This window comes from Hemitrygon akajei, chromosome 3 (assembly GCF_048418815.1).
Source record: "Hemitrygon akajei chromosome 3, sHemAka1.3, whole genome shotgun sequence".
NCBI lineage: Eukaryota > Metazoa > Chordata > Chondrichthyes > Myliobatiformes > Dasyatidae > Hemitrygon > Hemitrygon akajei.
In genome coordinates this window covers 54,941,500-54,962,573 of record NC_133126.1, presented here as the reverse complement: position 1 = coordinate 54,962,573, position 21,074 = coordinate 54,941,500, and the positions used below count along the sequence as shown (strand labels likewise).

At 41.8% G+C, this 21,074-nt stretch overlaps 1 protein-coding gene across 2 annotated transcripts in view; it reads right to left on the bottom strand.

Moving 5' to 3' along the window:
* The window catches only part of kiaa0586 (KIAA0586 ortholog), a 514,968-nt gene that overhangs the window by 123,640 nt on the left and 370,254 nt on the right, over window positions 1–21,074 (bottom strand). For both annotated transcript variants that reach the window (XM_073039936.1, XM_073039935.1), the window contains exon 20: window positions 11,471–11,554. In XM_073039936.1, the coding sequence (XP_072896037.1) occupies window positions 11,471–11,554 (84 nt within the window). The remainder of the gene's footprint in view (window positions 1–11,470; window positions 11,555–21,074) is intronic.

Genomic DNA, 21,074 nt, shown 5'->3' with positions numbered 1-21,074 from the left:
CCTTTGTCTTGCTGACGTTGAGTGAGAGGTTGTTGTGGCACCACTCAGCCAGATATTCAATCTTCCTCCTATAAGCTGATTCATTACTACTTTAGATTCTGCCAACGGCAATGGTGTCATCAGCAAACTTAAATATGGCATTGGAGCTGTGCTTAGCCTCTCAGTCTGTTTTTTTCAATTATTAACAAGATATTTTCCAGTGTGATCAAGTCTCAATTAACATAACTCATTTTTACACTGCATAACTGTTCCATCCAAATACAGCAAGGTATTGAATTTTCAGTCTTTTAGACTTGATTCTTTCCTGACCTGAATTTCGCCTTTCCTGCTTACACTGAATTCTGGCCAACCTCCTTATTTTGTCAAACCCTTACTGATATCTTTCCACTTCTACAGCCAGAACTACTGAAGCACTGCTAAGAAAACAAATATTGAAAATAAACTCAAATAATAGATTAAAAGATGTGAAATTACAAGGTCAACACAGAATGAAGGAAAAGATTAAACAGAAATGAAGCAAACAAATTCATGTGGGCAAAGAATATATACAGTGGATTTTAATTAGTTGGCAAGTAATAAACGAGTAACTATGAAAAAATTGAAGGTATCGACAATCATCTTAAACGTTGTAATTAAAGTGAAGACTTGGAGGATGCAATCATCGACAGTACTGTTTGAAGGCAGTTGACTGTCTGCACTAGGTGTCTACCCTGATTTTGTTCACTTACAGTCAATCAAAGGAACATGGTAGTGAACACTGGATGAATTCCTCCGTCAATAACTATTAGGAACTAATACACTGTTTTATAGTATAGTCATAATTTTGGTAGTGTTCTAATCTATTCTGTATTTCATTAAATATATAAATTATTACTCAATTAAAAGGTAGTTTGTCTTTTTTAAGCCTTATTAACTACTTCCATGAAACTACGGCTAATTGGGGCAGTGGCTTAATTGGGCCAAAATGTACTGGTCTTGATGTGTCCCAATTAAACCGGAATCCACTGTATAAATTTAAGAACATTATATAAACAAAGAATACAAGGTATTGCATGTGATAAGTATATGTGCAAATATGCTCAATGATCTAGAATATTGCAGTATACTCCTTGACATCTGTTGCCGCTGAGGGGTAGGGTGAAAAATAAATTACGACTGATTTACAAGGGCAATATTTTCAACACACATTGAATTTGAGTAACTATTTCTACCAGAAATGTTGAAATCCCAGTTGACAGTTCATTGTAGTATCAAGATTCATATAAGAAAAAGCAATGTTGGTAGCCCCATTTTCTGGAGTCCTAAAATCAATTTGATTGATTCATCTGTCCTTTCAGTTAGTTGTAAAAGGTCCCATTACTATAGTTAACCAGAAGAATGTTTCAGGCATTTCCCCTTCAAAGTCAAAGTTGAGTTTATTGTCATATGTACAGTACTTCCGTGCTACAGATGCAATGAAAAAAATGCAGCAGCATCACATTGGCAGCATTCACAACAAAAACACAACTTAAACATAATTTTTACAAGAAAGAACACAATTAGTCCAAAAAAGTCCATGTTAGTGCATACAGGAACATTAAAAAGAGATGATTAATTCATCTTTTGTTGAGTTTCAACACAAGATAAATGCTACATTTGCTTACAACTGCAACTATACCTAGACAATAGTTTAAAAATAATCTGGCAGTAGAATATTTTGAGTGGAATGAAGATGTGAAAAGCATTCTAAAACTAGTAGTTCTTTCATCTTTCATTTGATAAAATGTACAGTGGTAATTCTGAAGTAATTGGGAGAAAAACTAAAAATCCATAATGCACCAGCTTTTTATTTCATATTTCTTTAGTTTAGGCTTGCTAGCAACACAGTTTGAATTAATTTTAAGTAACTGCACATGCATGCTGTTGTGGCCAGCTGCCAACAAATAAAATGGAAATAACTGCCTCAAAGATTTACTGTTCCCAATCAGGCTCAAAAGCAAAATTAATAGAAAGACATATATGCTATAATTTTTGTTTGATATGTCACATGACTGTACTGTTAAAAAAAGATATTTACTTGTATGAGATGGTAAGCAGATGCGCAACCAGTCAGAAGATCTGGATTGCAGTTGATGATCTCTTGTTTTACTTAACTGTTGGCACAAGACGAGGTAGAAGCATGGCATAGAGAAGGAATATATTCATGGGCAACACGAGTGAATCTGCAGATGCTGGAAATAAATAAAAACACAAAATGCTGGCAGAACTCAGCAGGCCAGACAGCATCTATGAGAGGAGGTAGTGATGACGTTTCGGGCCAAAACCCTTCATCAGGAGTGAAGTAACATGGGATGGTCGAGGGGGGATAAGAAGTGGGAGGAGGGATAAAGTAGAGAGCTAGGAAGTGATAGGCTGGAGGGAAATGGGCTAGGGGGAAGGTGGAGAATTATGGGAAATAAAAGAGAAAGAAAGGTAGGGCTGGGGGGAGATTATAGTGAGGGGGGAAAAAAGAGAAAGAGAACCAGACTAAAATAATAGATAGGGATGGGGGTAAGGGGGGGCAGGGGTATCAACGGAGGTCTGTGAGTTGGATGTTCATGCCGGCAGGTAGGAGGCTACCTAGGCGGGAGATAAGGTATTGCTCCAACGACCTGCATGTGGCCTCATCTTGACGGTAGAGGAGGCCATGGACAGACATGTCGGAGTGGGAGTGGTCTGTGGAATTGAAGTGTGTGGCCACAGGGAGATCCCGCCACTGCTGGAGGACTGAGCACCGGTGTTCGGCGAAAGTCTCCCAGTCTGCGGCGGGTCTCCCCAATATATAAATGGCCACATTGGGAGCACCGGATACAGTATATCACCCCAGATGACTCGCAGGTGAAGTGGTGCCTCACCTGAAAGGACTGTCTGGGGCCTAGGATGGTGGTGAGGGAAGAAGTGTGGGGGCAGATGTAGCACTTCTTCCGTTTGCAGGGATGAGTGCCCGGAGGGAGGTCGGTGGGGATGAATGGACAAGGGAGTCGCATAGGGAGCGATCCCTGTGGAAAGCTGAGAGTGCGGGGGAGGGGAAGATGTGGTTGGTGGTGGGATCACGTAGGAGGTGGCGGAAGTTACGGAGGATTATACGTTGGATCTGTAGGCTGGTAGGGTGATAGGTGAGAACCAGGGGGACTCTATCCCTGGTGGGCTGGCGGGGGGATGGGGTGAGGGTGCGTGAAATACGGGAGACGCGATGGAGGGCAGAGTTGATAGTGGATGAAGGGAAGCTCCTTTCTTTAAAAAAGGAAGACATCTCCTTTGTCCTAGAATGAAAGGCCTCATCCTGAGAGCAGATGTGGCGGAGGTGGAGGAATTGAGAGAAAGGGATAGCATTTTTGCAGGAGACAGGATGGGAGGAGGAATAGTCTAGGTAGCTGTGGGAGTTAGTAGGTTTGTAGTAGACATCGGTGGATAGGCTGTCTCCAAAGATAGAAACAGAAAGATCTAGAAAGGGGAGGGAGGTGTCGGAAATAGACCAAGTGAATTTGAGGGCGGGGTGAAAGTTGGAGGTAAAGTTAATGAAGTCGACGAGCTCAGCATGCGTGCAGGAAGCAGCGCCGATGCAGTCGTCGATATAACGCAAGAAAAGAGGAGGACAGATACGGGTGTAGGCTTGGAACATAGATTGCTCCACACGGCTGACAAAAAGGCAGGCATAGCTAGGACCCATGCGGGTGCCCATGGCTACACCTTTAGTTTGGAGGAAGTGGCAGGAGCCAAAGGAAAAATGGTTAAGGGTGAAGACTAATTCCGCGAGGCAGAGAAGAGTGGTGGTAGAAGGTGACTGGCTGGGTCTGGAATCCAGGAAGAAACGGAGAGCTTGGAGACCTTCCTGGTGGGGGATAGAGGTATATAGGACTGGACGTCCATGGTGAAAATGAGGCGGTGGGGGCCAGGGAACTTGAAATCTTTGAAGAGATGTAAAGCATGGGAAGTATCACGGACATAGGTGGGAAGGGATTGAACAAGGGGAAATAAAACAGAGCCAAAATAGGCAGAAATGAGTTCAGTGGGGCAGGAGCAAGCAGAGACAATGGGTCTACCTGGACAGGCAGGTTTGTGAATCTTAGGTAGGAGGTAGAAACGGGAAGTGTGGAGTGTGGGAACTATAAGTTTGCTGGCCGTGGATGGGAGATCTCCTGAGCTGATGAGATCGGAAATGGTTTGGTAGACAATGGACTGATGCTCCCTAGTGGGGTCATGGTCCAGGGGTAGATAAGAGGAAGTGTCAGCGAGTTGTCGTCGTGCCTCCGCTATGTACAGGTCGGTGCGCCAGTGACAACCGCACCCCCCTTATCAGCAGGTTTGATGGTAAGGTTGGGATTGTTGTGGAGGGAATGGAGAGCAGAGCGTTCAGAGGGGGTAAGGTTGGAATTGGAGCAAGGGGTGGTGAAGTCGAGACGGTTAATGTCCCGAAGGCAATTAGAGATGAACAGATCCAGGGTGGGTAGAAGTCCTGGGCGGGGAGTCCATGAGGAGGAGGAGGGTTGGAGACGGGAGAACGGATCATCGGTGGGGGTGGGAGAGTCCCTACCGAAGAAGTGGGCTCGAAGACGGAGCTGGCGGAAGAAGAGCTCCACGTCCTGGCACACGCGGAACTCACTGAGGTGAGGGCGAAGGGGGACAAAGGTGAGGCCCTTACTAAGGACAGAGCGCTCAGCCTCAGAGAGAGGAAGGTCGGAGGGGATGGTGCAGACCCGGCAGGGTTGAGAGCTCTGGTCCGAGGGGGGTGGGAGGCTGGTGGAGTCAGTGGGGAAGGGGTGGGGGTGAGAGGCTCTGGTCCGAGGGGACCATGTTCATGGTATATATATAATATATATTCATGGGACTGGTTTGGTGGACCAAAGGGCTTGTGTCTGTGCTGTATTACTCTATGGCTCTCTCCTCTATTCATGGTGAAAGAGGAAAAGACTTCACTTTTCATGCAACTAATATGTTTGCTTTAATATTACCAGCAATTGGAACAAATAACCTTCCACACAGTTTAGCAGGAAGATATTTCACAATTAAAATAATTACTGAATGAATATTAAAAGCATTCTGGTTAACATGTCTCCTAAAACAGCAATATTAAAACTAAATCATTAATTCATCATCTGTGGAATCTTGTTGGACACTAAATAAATGGCTTATTTGCCAATAACTGCAACTATCATTGGACAGTACTTTTGAAGTAATTTATTGGTAGTCAAATAGTCAGAGACTATCTGAAAACGTGAAACACATTCCAGAAATGATGGTTTGTTGATGACTCTTTATGTCAGCATCCTTTTAGGTGGTAAAAAGAACTATTCTAATTATAAATTAATTGGTATAACTTGAAATCAGTCATTGAAAGAAATTTCTGTTAATCAATTTTTTATCTGCAGAAGTTTCTTCCGGAAATGTTAAGTAAATCATAATCATCAATTACTTTGACGTCCACAAACCAAATTACTGCTGAAACTGGGCTCTTCCCCGAGATGTTAAAGAAATTCTGTTGATACTGCTTTGCAACTGCCCAGCAGGGTGCAGTACACAGTAAGAAGATTGTTCCACCAAGGCTTTTCCTTGAAATAAAATGTCCATATGGTCTTAGAGACTATCTTTTTAAAAAAATCGGAAAACCTGTTAAGGCCTACTACATAGCTTCGAGAACTAATGATTTAGTCCCCAATACTCTCAGGAACATGACAAGATTGATTGAAACAAAACCTGATTTACTTTATTAAAGTATCGTGTTATAGGAAAAAATACATTCTTTGATTGCTAGGGCCCACCAAATAAATCCTTTAGGTTAAGCACTCCAACCAAGGTGTTGTATATCAACATGTTTCCTGAGAAACAATTTCAAACTGCTTGCACTGTTTGTTATACATTCTCACTAACTATATTTTTGGCAAAGTTTGTGGTAGTCACTAGATACACAGGCTTCATTCTGGTGTGAAACCTTTTATACAAAAACTCAGCAGGGCTATAGCTCCCTTGCAATCTGTATTATATTACGGAGTGTACAAAAAGATATTTTGTTCTAAACATTTCTTATTTCCTTCAGTGTCAGCTGCATTCCATCAAATGCATTTTTGGAATAGGCCTGAGGGAAGAAATATTCAGCCACCATTCAACTGTACTATCCTCCCATTTTTAGCCTTGTTAGCACGTAGTACAGGAAGCAACACCACGATTATGACCCTAGATGTTCTTCCTTTTATCTCTGCCTAACTCTATATATTCACCCTGCAGGACCTCATCCATCTTTCTGTCTATGCCATTGGCACCAGCATTCACTATGATCTCCAGTATTCCCCCTACCCCTTCAGAATGTTCAGTGAACAAGTCTACGCCATATACCTGAGATATTTTGGAATATTTTGAGATACTCCCAAACCTATGCTTCAAGTTTGCAAAGGTTTTATTGTCACAAAGTTAAAGCATTCAGACTGCATCCCCCAAGATGTATATAGATTGGATTAAACTAGTGCACAGCAAATCATCCACTCTAAATGCCTATGTTCTGCATTGCTCAGTTCATTCAGATATATTAAAAAACAAATTTATTTAAAGCAATTTAAATTTATTTCCAGAAGTAGAGAATGTTAATTGGTACTTCAATAAGACTTATAAATCAAGCAATCAAAATAGTTGAAAAAACTTAAGTTTCAACAACCTTGCATCAATGCAGCATCAAATGTTTTATTCAAATAACAGTGAAATAATGACAGAGATTTGCAAAGTATTCACTCTTTCCACTTGCACAAGATTGTAATGCAGCAAACTGTCCAGCAGATCCCCCAACTTTTCCTTGTAACCTACAAATAATTACCCTCTTTCAGAGGCCTTTAACAAATTTGTCTCCACCACTTTTAGAAGTAGTAAATTGCAATCACGTTCTGAACAAAGAAAACTTTTGAAAAAGGATCTAGTGCTTCCAAGCATATATAACAAATAAACTCTTCGAGCTTCCATCTGGGTAGAGGTATTGATTATAACTGACTGTATACGATGACAAAGTTTGTCATCGGATCATTGGTTGAAATCGATACTAGTACCGAGCTGGAAACCCAAAAAGAGTCTATTCCTTAAATCTTCCCTTCCTTCCTAGAGTCTTTTCATCATCACTCTAAACCTGTGCACTCTGGTCCACAAACCATGAGTGGTGGGAACAGCTTTCCTCTATTTACTCTGTCAAAGCATGCCCTGTACAACACTTATAAAATCTCCTCTCAAAGTTCTTAACCCCAAAGGGAACAACCACAGCTTCACCAGTCCATCCTGGTAACCAAAATTTTTCATTTCTGGAACTATCCAAATGAATCTTGTAGGACTTGTAGAAGTTACAATGCAATATTATTGTGTGTTGTACTCTCTAACCTGGTTGTGAATTACAGACTCCCAATGCTTTACTGCTCTTTCAATGTCATGATACAAGATTTATGTACATGTCCAGCTAAGTCCCTAACCCTGTGTATCCTGTAGAAATGTGCACTTAACCTTCAGTGTCTTTTTTGTTCTTTCTGTCAAAATGATCTACTTCACAATTTTCTGCATTACATTTCACGTCACATTTAGCAAACTGTTAAACACTAAGTTCCCACTGAATCTTACAGCACAGAAACACATCCTTAAGCCCATCATGTCCATGGCAGTCATAGTTATCTACACACCTGCAACATTCATAAAAACATGATTAATGTAGAAGATAAACAGTTAATGTTCCTGTACCAATCATTCAAAATCAACCTTGCAGCAGAGGCTGTTATAACACCATGCTACCCTTTTTTGTTTAATCTGTCTTCCCAATTTAGGAACAGCCCATGTAATTTGGGAGTCTTGCTAGATAAATGAAGATGGATCTGCTCCTTCCTCCCCTGCTTCACACTGCCATGAGCCACACCCATAAAGGCTGGGTTAAACTGCACAGGGTTGGGAGCATTCAGCAGACTCACCTATTCACCAAGTCAGTACTGGCTGGCAGCTGCTTTTCCCCCTGCTTGTCATCCTCCTGTCACAACTGTTTCTGTGATCCTCTTTCACACACAGTTTTTTGCTCATTTCCAAATTATGAACAGTTTGAGTTACAAATAATTTTCAGGAACAGAACCCTTTTGCAAACTAAGAGCTGCCAGCATATTCACTATCTTCTTTGTCATCCAGAGAACTCGGGTTTTGGTTCCATTACTAAACTAAACCTTAAGTCACAATATTGCCCAAACCTTCTCCCACAGAGATTGCGTCCACATGACACTCTCAGAGCTTGAATGACTATACTAAATAAGATTAAAGTGACTTTTAAATCCACTCCATTTCACACATTTATACATTTCTGCTAAAATCTGAAAGTATTTCATCAAGTGCTGTGGTACATGCCCATAGTTACCCACAGCCTGAACAGCTAACATTTTTCCGTTTTTCTATCAGCAGCCAAGACAGTGTTGCAAACCTTATCAACGAGGGAACTCAACCAAATTTCATGTGCACTTTCCAGAATAAATTACTGAACGGTGATCAGAAGCAGTTGTTTATTTTTCACTCTTACATCTGAGGCACTGAAAACTCACTTCCTCGATGAGCTCCACAAATTAATCACTGATTAGGGAGGAGATAGCAGACATCTGGACTGTGCAGACTCATACACACAGTCAATGTCTTTAACTGTTAGATGATGAAGTAAGTTACCAACTTAAAGTTGGATATATTTGAATGCACACAGTTGAAAAACAAAATTGAAAAATATAAATTTTTACAGCTTTAAATATTCTGGAAAGAACAATTCTACTATTAATTTAACTCTCAGATGTACTTCTGTACAGAGTAAAACAAATCATATGCGGGATTTGATTTGTTAACTGGTCTAAAGGTCTATGATGAGACAGTAGGATATTAAGACAATCTTGTGTTGGTAAGAAAGCTGGGGGACATTCTTTTTTCTGAGCTATATCGCAATTTCTGGTGGAAACATGATTGAGAACAGGATAAGCTATCTGCATGTTCAATTAGCTCGACTGGACCATCCACAAACAATGGCTATCAAGGAAAGTTATTTATGAGGCTCCCGACCACCGGTGGAAACATGCCCTGGCAAGTTTGTGCAAAACTCCACACTTCAGAAAGTGAAGTAAATTTTAAAAAAAGCAATTTTGTATTTTGATCCAGTATTATCACCAAACAACAGTATTAACTGCTACTTCCCTCCAGTTTTATACAACAGAATCTACTGAGAAAGTGTAAGAGGAAGAACGTAATCCTGGCTGACACAGAGCAACAAAATAGTTTTGTTTTGTCTGTGGAGGAGGAAGACTGTAAATGGAAGCATTTTTGATTTTGTAGATATGGCACAGTGTTGTGGTTTGATTCACTTAGTTCCCTGCATTTTCAGACTGTCTGTATCCATAGTAACTGAGTAAATATTTTACTGCAGCATTATGCGGCTTCTACATTTTCCTATATTTCAGGGATATGGGAACCTCTGAGCTGTAGTATCCGCACTGCACAATCGGTCATTCAGCACTGTGTAATGAAACTAAATGCTACATAGTGTTTGATTGGTCTGAATTTCACTTTATGTGACCACCTAACAGCACTATAAAAGTTGATTGGTGTAAGAGCTCTGCACTGTATTATTAGTAAAGATGCAACGTACTATTTGATTGGTTTAAGAGTTCTGCACCATATGACAGATTGAAGAGCCTTGCTTCCCCACACATTAACAATTGTTAAAAATAACTATCTGACTGCTGCATTTCATTAAAATATTTCCTCCAAGCAATGACTGAGAAATAATGATAATCAGGAAGAAAAAAATTAAAAGCTTGTCTGGAGGCCATTTGCAGCAGAAGAAATAAGATGGTACATTCTAGTTACAAAGCATTACCATACAATTCCAATAGTGTTTACATTTTGGCCATCATTTTCCTTCTGCTTTTCATTAAAATCTCATAAATTTGCAAATACCAAATATGGAAAAGAAGATCACACACACCCACTTGGAATTAAAAGATTTTAGTTCACTTATAGAGCAGTGCTGCTCTTTAAATGAATTTAATGTAAAGTCATAAAATGAAGAACATCTAGAAACAGATGACATGTAATATGACTTACTGTTAATGCCAACCATTCTGTTGTGTGACGAATATTAGTTAGGAGTCAGAAAATAATTTTATAGTAATTCCATTATCAACATTCGGATATTTCTCTCAGTGGTAATTTATAGCAGAGTAATACTCCTGTCATCAATTTAGGGCTAGAATTCAGAAGCCTGAGGAGCTGACTGCACCTATCTGCTCCTATCAAGGCCTGCCTATAGCAATACTATAAATAATAAGACAAGACTATTGAAGGCATCATTAAATTTATTTGGGGCAAGACAGCTGTGGGGAGAGGTGGAAAGAAGGGGAAAAAGAAAGGAAGAGGCAAGAGTCAGACAGAGAAAGGGAGAGAGGAAGAGATGGGGAGAGGAGGGGGAAGGGGGAGAGAAAGAGAGATTGCCTACAACAGGAAGAGGTTGAAAATTCTATTAATTCAACACATAAAGTCTGTGTATGATCAGCCATTACCATCAAGAGCGATGGTAAGTGTTTCTCTCTAAAGGTAACAAATATATTAAATATTTCTAACTGGAGGTTTTTAACATATAAATAACAGCATTGGTTCTTAATTTTAGGTGATATTTTAGCTGAAACAAAGCTCCGCAATCTAACATTGTGACCAAAACGTAACAGGTAGGCAGTGTGTGCTCTAACAGCAACCATGTTGTACAAATGTGCTTTGTGTGTGATAGCATTGCAGTAGAAAACTCAGCAGTACTTATCGGATGACTATTGCTATGGTTACCACTGACACCACGGATGAAAGTTGTGCGCAGCTGCTTGAATTTCTTTTCAGCCACTGGCAGCTCATGGGGAGTTGGTTCCGTTCAGCTTATTAACTCAGGTGGAGGCACCGCCTTAGCTCATGTGCATGAACAAATTTTCTATCACATAGTGGTAATCCCCATGTGTTATGTAATACCACCTATGTTTAAATTCCTCCATTAAAGTAATATATTCTTGAGGTGATAAGCATTTTCAGTCAGTAAAATCACATATCTATATTTCAACCAAAGATTATGTTCTAAACATATACTAGGTCTCTTATTCAGCCATCTGTGTGGTGCACATAGCACAATGTTCTTCCCCAGAATGCAAGAACTTATTGTTTGTTGGAAAGAAATACATTACTGGGAAGATTTCCTGATACTGCAGTCTCACAGGGAGGAGGTTAGAATGCATTCTGCATAATTTTCAGTGATTGCTTTCAGTACAGTTGGCAATAGTTTAACCATTGCCCTGTTTTTTTCTCAAACAGCATGGAATTTCATATTGCCACAGTGCAGGAATACAAATTTTTTTGTCTCATCAGTACTTTGTGAAATAATATCCTTCATCAGAGTAAGTTAGATTAAGATGTAAATAAATAAACACAAACTTGTATTTACCTTTGATAAATCAGCAACAGCAATATAACTGGATCCTGGGAATTCAGTGCCGTCATCCTCCTCATTTTGTACCAGTTCTGGAGACTAGAAATATGAGAAAAGAATTGATCAGAACAGATACACAGTTCTGAGCAAACAACGAAGCTTATTTTTGTCCACTTCTTTCAAATACTTAAAAGTACATTGCTGGTTAATTATTCACTAATATACCATACCCACAAGAGACAGGTACACAGAGTTTCCATAGTTAACAAAATATGCCAGTAAGTCTAAGACTGTTGCCATGCCATTCACAGGCAACACCTTGCAAGGACATGGCAGCTTCTGTGTTCAGTTCCAGCTTGTCAAAACAAACAGTTTTTAAATTTACTTGCAGGGAGGAGATTGATTAGCTTCTGACCTTTCTCACCATCCATAACAGCAAGCAGCACAGCTACCAACACTCCAAAATTCCAGCAGTAAATCTACACATATTCCTTGCTCCCAGTGTTGTTGATCCCAACCACACACCCATCTCAAATTAGGCACCCTGATACCTGCTGTGAAGCTACCCATTTTCCTGGCCCTGACCAACATGCTGGATTCTTGCATTCACCACAATACTAGCCATATTTCAATGCATTTTTTTAACTTGCTTACTAAAATATTGGCGATTAAGGATATGCAAAATCATAGAAATAAGATGTCAGGTTGATGTGATTTTAAATTTGTGTTAAAAACATACATTGCATCAATGAGAAAACAGCCAGCCAGTCTAGGTTCTTTGATCGTGTGACGGACATTGGACACAACTGCAAACTATTGGTTTATCACTGGGGCCAAAATTAGTGGTGGGGTGGAGGTGGGGGCTAAGCTGTCTTGATGAGGAGATATGGGTGCAGATCTATTATTGATATTACACAATTTGCTAGCATGGAATCCATCTTTTGCAAACAGGATTCACAGGAGTAGGCGCTGGAGGAAAGCACGACATCCCTGCAAGAATGCAGATCCACCATGGGCTGTCCCAAGCCCAGGGGCAAAAGGAGGAGGGTTGGGCATGGGGCTAACAACCCCATCCTGTAAAACCCAGTGCTAAAGAAATGCCAGCAGAAGTTCCAAAGACCTCATACCTGGGAGAGGAAGGATCTTCGATGAGTTACACCAGAGGACAAGTTGAAAGACTGGCCCAGGACAGAGGAGTCTGGTGTGTTGCTGTCAGTGGCCTATACCCCAGTAGGGATAATGAGCTTAAGTATATAAGTATATCAATGATTTGGACTAAGGGAAGTATTTTCAAATCTGCTGACAACATGAAACTAAAGGGAATGTGAGTACAAGAATAGAAAAAGGCTTTAAGCAATCTAAAGTGAGCTAGATATTGCAGATGGAGCACAACGTGAAAATGTATGAGGTTAACCACTTCAGTAAAACAGAAAAATGCCAAATCTTTTTAAAATAGTTGCAGACTGAAATGTGTTAATATTCAAAAAGAGATGTTTATCCTTGTACACAGATCACTGAAAGCTGCAGGTGCAGCAAGCAGTTAGGAAGTTAAGTGGTCTGTTGGCCTTTACTACAGGAGTGCAAGAGTAAAGGTGTTTTCCTACAATTTTTCAGGACAATGAGGAGACCTCACCTGGGGAATTGAAAATGATTTTGGTCTGCTTTTCTAAATAAAGGACATACTTGCCATAAAGGGAATGTAGCAGACTGATTCTTGAGATAGCAAGTCAAAGTCAAAGTATATTTACTATCAAAGTATGTATACTTTATACAACCTTGAGATACATCTTCTTACACATAGCCACCAAACAAAGAAACACATTAAAACAAAAGACTAAGTACCCAACATGCAGAGAGAGTAAAAAGAAAGAAAATAAACGTGCAAACAATAAAAGTAAGCAAATAAATAGCATTCAGAACTGAAGTTCACATAAGTGAGTTCACACTGTGATAGATGCAGGCCACAGCTCAATGCAGAGATGAGTAAATCTCGTAGAGTAACAGGTTGAAGTTTAGAGTGGAGACAAGTAAGCCTCAGAGCAGCAATTTGAACCGGCCCTGACACCCCCATCCTTTTTAATCTGGCCTGGTCCTTAAATCATACAGACCCTACTCTCGGACCTGGGCCCCGCCACTTCAAAACGCTCTTGGTCAGCGCCCTACTACCTCAATTCGGCATAGTGCTTAAATCAAACTTTGGAACTTTCCTCACTCTCACGCCTGGGTCTGAGCCTTGCCACCTCGACTCTGCAATATCTCTGCTCACCTCGCCTCGGTTTCACAGATTGAATTGCCTTCAAGTTCGCTCCAGGAATGGCCAAACATTGGCTCATTCCCCTCCCTACGGCCCAGACCCCATCACCTAATTCAGCCCGTACACACCACGCCGTAGCTGTCCTGCACCTTCGAGACTTCAGTTCCCACTGCAAAAATGTCAGGTCATACAGGCGGTTCAAAAGCTCAACCCCGACTTGGAAGTTACAGAAATTTATTTATGTAGACAGTTTCAGTAGCCTAGGTTTTCATTCTTGAAAACTTTGTACAAAGTGAGGTGACTTCAGTGAAATATACAACACATTCTGAGAGTTTGAAGGGCAGATATTTCCTTGACATAGGATCAAGAACTAGGGATCACAGGAATAAGTCAATATAGAATTGTAATTGGGAGATATTTCATTATTCAGTGGGTGTTGAGTCTCTGAAATTTACCACCCCAGAGGGCTATGTTCAATCGTTAATTGCATTCCAATCAAAGATCAATTGATTTCTGGATAGTAAGTGAACTGGGAGTATGGAATTAAGGCAGAAAAGACCAATTATCATCTTGCTAAACTGTACACCAAGTGCTGAGTGTCCTCCATTTGATCAGTTTTTCACCTTATGCTCTAACATGATTAGTTTCCATTGTCAGCACTTCAACAACCTAGAGGACTAAGAATTGGAATAGAATGGGGTTCTAAGGCAGTGACAATAGAAGCAAAAACTTAAACAATCAGAATAGGAATGGTAATAAATGAATATTGAACAATTCATCACAGCCTGTCATTTTTCCCTTCTTTTCTGTCCTGCCTTTCTCATGATCTTGTAGATGTCTGAATATCCCAGCAGCAGTCCACCCATTGGCAAGTTCCCAGATACAAGAAGGAATAATTCAGGCAGCTTGCCAAATATTTAATTGTGCCAACCAAAGATATTTCATCAGGGTCAATATCACAGGTGCACATTTCCACTGGCAATTGTATTGGGAAGGAATATAAAATCCAACACTTTTGGACAGACAGTAAGAAGGAACACAGTAATGTTCAAATTTTGGTGATAAGTTTTCAATGAAAGTCATGTGGATATTTTGTGCTATTGGACTGAAATAGAAAATACTGTAGGTATTTTAAATATCTAGAATTTTTGAAATGAGAAAATTAAATTTCAGAAGAAAGAAGCCAAAAAAATGCTAAAGGCACTAAACAGAGCTCTGATAAACAGTTGTGACTGGATCTCTTATTAGGAAACGAGTCAGGGCAAATGACAAAAGTGTGTCTAGGGGGACTCTACTTTCACCTAGTGATAATAATTCCATTAGTTTTAAGATAATTATGTAAGGATAGGACTGGTCCTTGGGTTGAGATTCTAAATTGGAGGTGGCATGGGACAGGACCTTGCAGGTGTGGATTGGGATAGTTTGTTTTCTGGCGAATGGATGCTTGATAAGTGGGAGGCCTTCAAAAGGAAGATATTGAGAGTACAGAATATCTATGTTCCTATTAGAATAAAAGACAAGGCTAACAGGTTTAGGGAACCTTAGTAATTGAAGGGTGTTGAGGTGTGGTTACGAAGAAGAAAGTGCATAGTAGGTAGAGGCAGCAAGAAACAAGTGAGATGCCTGAAGAGATAAGAAATGCAAGAGAAAACTTAAGAGGGAAATCAGGGTGGTTAAAAGTAGGCATGAGAATGTTCTGGCAAACAAGATGAAGGAGAACCTCAAGGGCTTCCTCAGATATATTAAAATCAAAAAGATAGCAAGGAACAAAATTGGTCCACTTTAAGATCAGTGTGAACTGGAAAGAGACAGAGGAAATATTAAATGGATTTTTTGCAACTGTGTTCATTCAGGAGATGGACAGAGAGTTTGTACAACTGAGGCAATACAGTAGTGAGGGCATGGACTATATTTGGATTATAGAAGAGGAAGTGTTTGCTGTCTTGAGGCAAATTAGGATGGATGTCCCCAAATAACCAATCAGAGAGTTGAAAGGAGGCTACCAGAAATATTGATGAAGAAAAGACAGTGGATGTTGTCTACATGGACTTTAGCAAGGCCTTTGACAAGTTCCCGCATGGGAGATCAGTCAAGAAGGTACAGTTAATTGTCATACAGGATAAGGTAGTAAATTGGATTCAACATTGGCTTTGCAGGAGAAGCCAGGGAATGGTACTAGATGCAGTATGTGGGAAGGCAGGGAGACCTCCAGTATCCCTGACCACTACAACTGTGAGAAATGCATCCAGCTGCAGCTTCTAACAAACTGCTAGAAACTGGATGAACTCCAGATCATTCCAGAGGTTGAGGGGGGTGATAGCTAGGGGTGATAGAGAGATAGTTGCACCCAAGGTGCAGGACACAGGAACCTGGGTGACAGTCAGGAAGGGGAAAGGACTTAAGGAGCCAGTGCAGAGTACCCCTATGGATATCCCCCTCAACAAAAGGTATATCATTTTGGATACTGTTGGGGGGGTAGGTTGACCTAACAGAGGAAAGTTACAGTGGTTGGGTCTCTGGCACTGAGTCTGCCTCTGTGACTCAGATGGGAAGGGGGAAGAAAGGGCATGTTGTGGTAATAAGGCATTTGTTAGCTAGGAGAATGGACAGGAGGCTCTGTGGGCAAGATCAAGATTCCCGCATAGCATGTTGCCTCCTGGGGCCAGGGTCCAGGATATCTCATATCGCATCATCAGCATTCTTAAATGGGAGGGTGAACAGCCAGAAGTCATGGTCCATGTAGGTACTAAAGACATGGGTAGGACGAGTGATGAGGTTCTCCATAAGGAGTTTAGGCAGTTAGGTGCTAGGTTAAAGGGCAGGACCTCCAGGGTTGTGAACTCAGGATTGAACCCCATGCCACGTACTAGAGAGGCCACAACTAGGACAAGTATACAGTTTAATATATGGCTAAGGAGTTGGTGTAGGAGAGAGGACATAAAATTTTTGAATTATTGCTCTCTTCCAAGAAGGTGGGACCTGCACAGAAGGGATGGTTTGCGCCTGAACTGGAGGGGGACTGATATCCTAGCGGGGAAGTTTGTTAATGCTGTATGGTGGGATTTAAACTAGAGTTGCCAAGGGATGGGAAACAGAGTACCAAAACAGTTAGTGGAGAGCTGTGAGGCTGATGTTGGTAAGACCTCAGACAAAGTTAGGAATCAAAAGGTTGAGCATGGTGCGACAATACCGAAATGGATGAATACAGGACTGAAGGTGTTGTATCTGAATGCGAGTAGTATACGGAATAAGGTAAATGAACTTGCAACACAGTTGCAGATTGGCAGGTATGATGTTGTAGGAATCACAGAGTCATGGCTGAAAAACTATTGAGGGGAGCTTAATGTCCAAGGATACACATTGTATCAAAAGAGGCAGGAATTCAGAGGGAGAGGCGTTGCTCTGTTGGTAAAAAATGAAATCAGATCAGATCAGAAATTAGAAAGACATGACATAGGCCTGGCAAGTGTTGAATCATTGTGGATAGATCTAAGGAACTGCAAGAGTAAAAACACCCTGATAGGAATTGTATACAGACACCCAAACAGTATAACAGCTGGTGGCATAGTGGCATCAGCGCTGGAGTTCGGGGCAATCGGTCCTGAGCTCGAATCTGGCCGGCTCCCTTGCACACTCTCCATCCGTGCCTAGTGTCAAGTTAGCAACCTGACCTGGAGAGGGATGGGCTTCGCCAGATTTCAGATGCCCAAGTCACGCCGTACGGCGAACACACACACACACACACACACACACACACACACACACACACACACACACACACACACACACACACACACACACACACACACACACACACACACACACACACACACACACACACACACACACACACACACACACTAGAAAATGCATGCCAAAATGATAATGTTACAATAGTCATGGGTGATTTCAATATGCAGGTAGATTGAGAAAATCAGATTGGTGCTGGATTACAGAAAGGGTGATTTCTAGAGTGCCTATGAGATGGCTTTTTAGAGCAGCTCATGGTTGAGTCCACTGGAAGATCAGCAATTCTGGATTGGGTGTTGTACAATGAACCAGAATTGATTAGAGCTCTTAAGATAAAAGAACCCTTAGAGGAATATGATCATAATATGATCGAATTCACCCCGGCATTTGAGAACGAGAAGATAAAGCCAGATGTATCAGTATTACAGTGGATAAAGGGAATTACAGAGGCATGAGAGAAGAATTGGCCAGAATTGATTGGAAAAAAACACTGGCAGGGATGACAACAGAGCAGCAATGGCTGGAATTTCTGGATGCAATTTGGAAGGCACGGGATACATACAACCAAAAGAGGAAGAAGTATTCTAAAGGAAAGATGACACAACCATGGGGTAACAAGAGAAATGAAAGCCAAGATAAAAGTCAAAAAGAGTGCATATATTAGAGCAAAGATTAATGAGAAGTTAGAGGATTGGGAAGCTTTTAAAAACCACCAGAAGGCAACTAAAAATATAATGAAGAAGTTAAAGATAAAATATGAAAGTAAGCTAGCAAATAATATTAAAGAGGATACCAAAAGTTTCTTCGGATACATTAACTGTAAAGGAGAGGTGAGAGTGGATATTGGACCGCTGGAAAACAATGCTGGAGAGGTAAGTAATGGGGGACAACAAAATAGTGGACAAACTGAAAAGTATTTTGCATCAGTCTTCACTGTGGAAGACACTAGCAGTATGGTGGAAGTTCCAGGTGTCAGGGGGCATGAACTGTGTGAAGCTCCAATAACTAGAGACAAGGTTCTTGGGAAACTGAAAGGTCTGATAGTAGTTAAGTCACCTGGACCAGATGGCATACACCCCGTAGTTCTGAAAGAGGTGGCTGAAGAGATCGTGGAGGCATTATTAATAATCTTTCAAGAATCACTACATTCTGGAATGGTCCCGGAAGACTGGAAAATTGCATATGTCACTCCACTCTTCAAGAAGGAAGAGAGGTATGTTATGATACCAGCCCCCTCCTTTGTGAGAATTGCAAGAGCCCTAGTGAAAGGGGGGTCAATGACCCGAGAGAGAGAGCAAGAGAGAGAGAGAGAGACAGGCTGAATGGACACAGGAAATGGAAAGACAGCGACGTGCTGGATACCGCATTCCACTGGGACAAAAGCTGGTGACTGTGGCATTGTTCTCAGGAGACACCTGGGAACTGCAGACGTGCCAACTCGCAGGGACATTGTAAAGCCCTCGGGCAAAGTGGGCTGGTTGAGAGAGATTGCATCACCTGCAACCTGATTGACACCTGAGATCCCGTGAGGCAGTATAAAGAAGGGTCTGAAAGAGGACGACCCTCAGACGCACCAAGGAGACACCATACCGCTTCCCGTGGGAACGGGAAGCCATTTTGAAGTAAGCCACGTGCGTTAAATTCCGAATGCGGGGTTTGTGGCTGGAACCAACGGAAGATCGCTTTTAACTAACAACGGGGAATATCGCTCCCCTGATTCCATGGATGTTTTGGGCAAGTTTTTCCGTTTTATCTCTCTCTCTCTCCAACACGTGAAACCAAAAGGGAAAAGCCTGCAGACTTCAGAGTGACTCTTTATATTTCCAATTGGACTCAGTATTATACCCTAGACAACGAAAGAGCTTATTTCTGAGTGATTATTAATGTACCTGCGTTTTAGATTGAGTATTGACGCATGTTATCTGAATGTTTGTATTAACCTTAATTTTTGTGCCCCTTTATTAATAAAACTTTTGAAAATAGTACCATTGGACTTCAACTGACATATCTATCTTTGCTGGTAAGTGAAACCAGTTACTGGCACCATAACAAGTGGGGTTCTCGTCTCGGGATTTGACACCAAAAAGGGGGAGGTCAGTCAATTGGGATTGTAAGTCAAAAAAAAATAATTTGGATCTGGTACGCAGGTAGCCAGACAGAAAAACCAGCAAAGATGGACGTGTGTGAATTTATGAAAAACGCGACTGTGGCGGCGCTAGAGGTGAGCGCCAAAGCAGACTTGTTAAATTTGGCGAAGGGGTTAGAACTGGAGAACGAGCAGGATCAAGCTGAGAGGCAAAGACAGCATGAAATTCGGATCAGAGAGTTAGCAGCAGCCGAGAGAGCGGCAGCGGGGAGAGAAAGAGAGAGGGAGGAGCTAAGGAGAGAGCGGTTTAATGTTAGTCGGGAGCTGAGAGTAGTACCTCCGTTCGAGGAGACGGATGTTGATAGTTATTTCTTGCTTTTTGAAAAGGTGGCAGTGAACCAGAAGTGGCCACAAGAGCAGTGGGTCGCGTTGTTACAAAGTGTGTTAGCAGGAGGGAGGATTTGGGCAGCCATGATGCCGACCCGCCGACCGGCGAGTACGGTGGCCCCGCCCCTAGAGTCCCAAAGCTATCGCGCATGCGCGGTCACACGCAGCCTGTCCAGAAAAGCAGTGAGCAGTTTAAATCGGGCCAGCAGTAATCTGGCCAAGATGTTTTTACCGACCATGTACCATGAGGGTTCCGAGGGTGGTAAAACAGAAAGCAGTAAAGTAAAAGGGGGTAAGGGAGAGGAAATAGCCCTGCCCTTAGTGAAGAGAAAGGTCCTAGAGGTAGGAACTAAAGTTGAGAAACGGATAAAGTTGTTAAAATGTCCAGAGTTGGACATGGTTAATCTGTCTGGTTTGGCAGAATTGTTTGAAGAAGTTCAGAGTTCTAAAGGTGTTCTCGATGGTCCCGAGAGTGAAATGAGGGCAGTCTTAGAGAGGAAGGGTATCCTTGCTGTGGAGAAGTCAGCTGAAATGGCCGAGGAGGTTGTTTCAGCTCGCAGGGTTGCGCCTTCCCCAACGGGGGGCTGCCTAGAGAGTAACTGGAAGGATCGGGGGACGTTAGAATTTGAAAAAGGTACGGGTATTGAAAGCCTGGAAGGGGCCAATGTCCCGTTTGAGTGTGTCCAAGATGGGGGCGCACGTGGTGCTGAACCTGGTAACAGAGCTCAGGGGAAGTCTGAGGTGTTTGATTCAGGGGGACGGGGCGGCCGTCTTTGTGGATCAGATAGGGTTGGTTCAGTAGGAAAAGGGTTAACCTTGGTAACCGTGGGAAGTGTGAGTTCCACGGTGTTTGTATTCGAGAGTGGGGCCAAGGTTAATGCCGAATTTAAGGGGGGAATGAGGATTGTTATTGAAGGAAACGGAAAGTCTGTAGTTCCCAAGTCGAAGGAAGAAATTTTAAACCTGGCAGATCGCTCACAGAGTGAGTCGGGAAATAGCGGGGCCCCCCACTCTATTGTTACGCCAGGGTGGGGTGTGAAGAGGTTGCATTCGAAATGCTACCTGAAAGAGGAGTTGGAATTAAAAACAAATAGCCTGAAGGGTCTTGACAGTTTGGGGCATGGTGTTGAAAAAATAGCCCC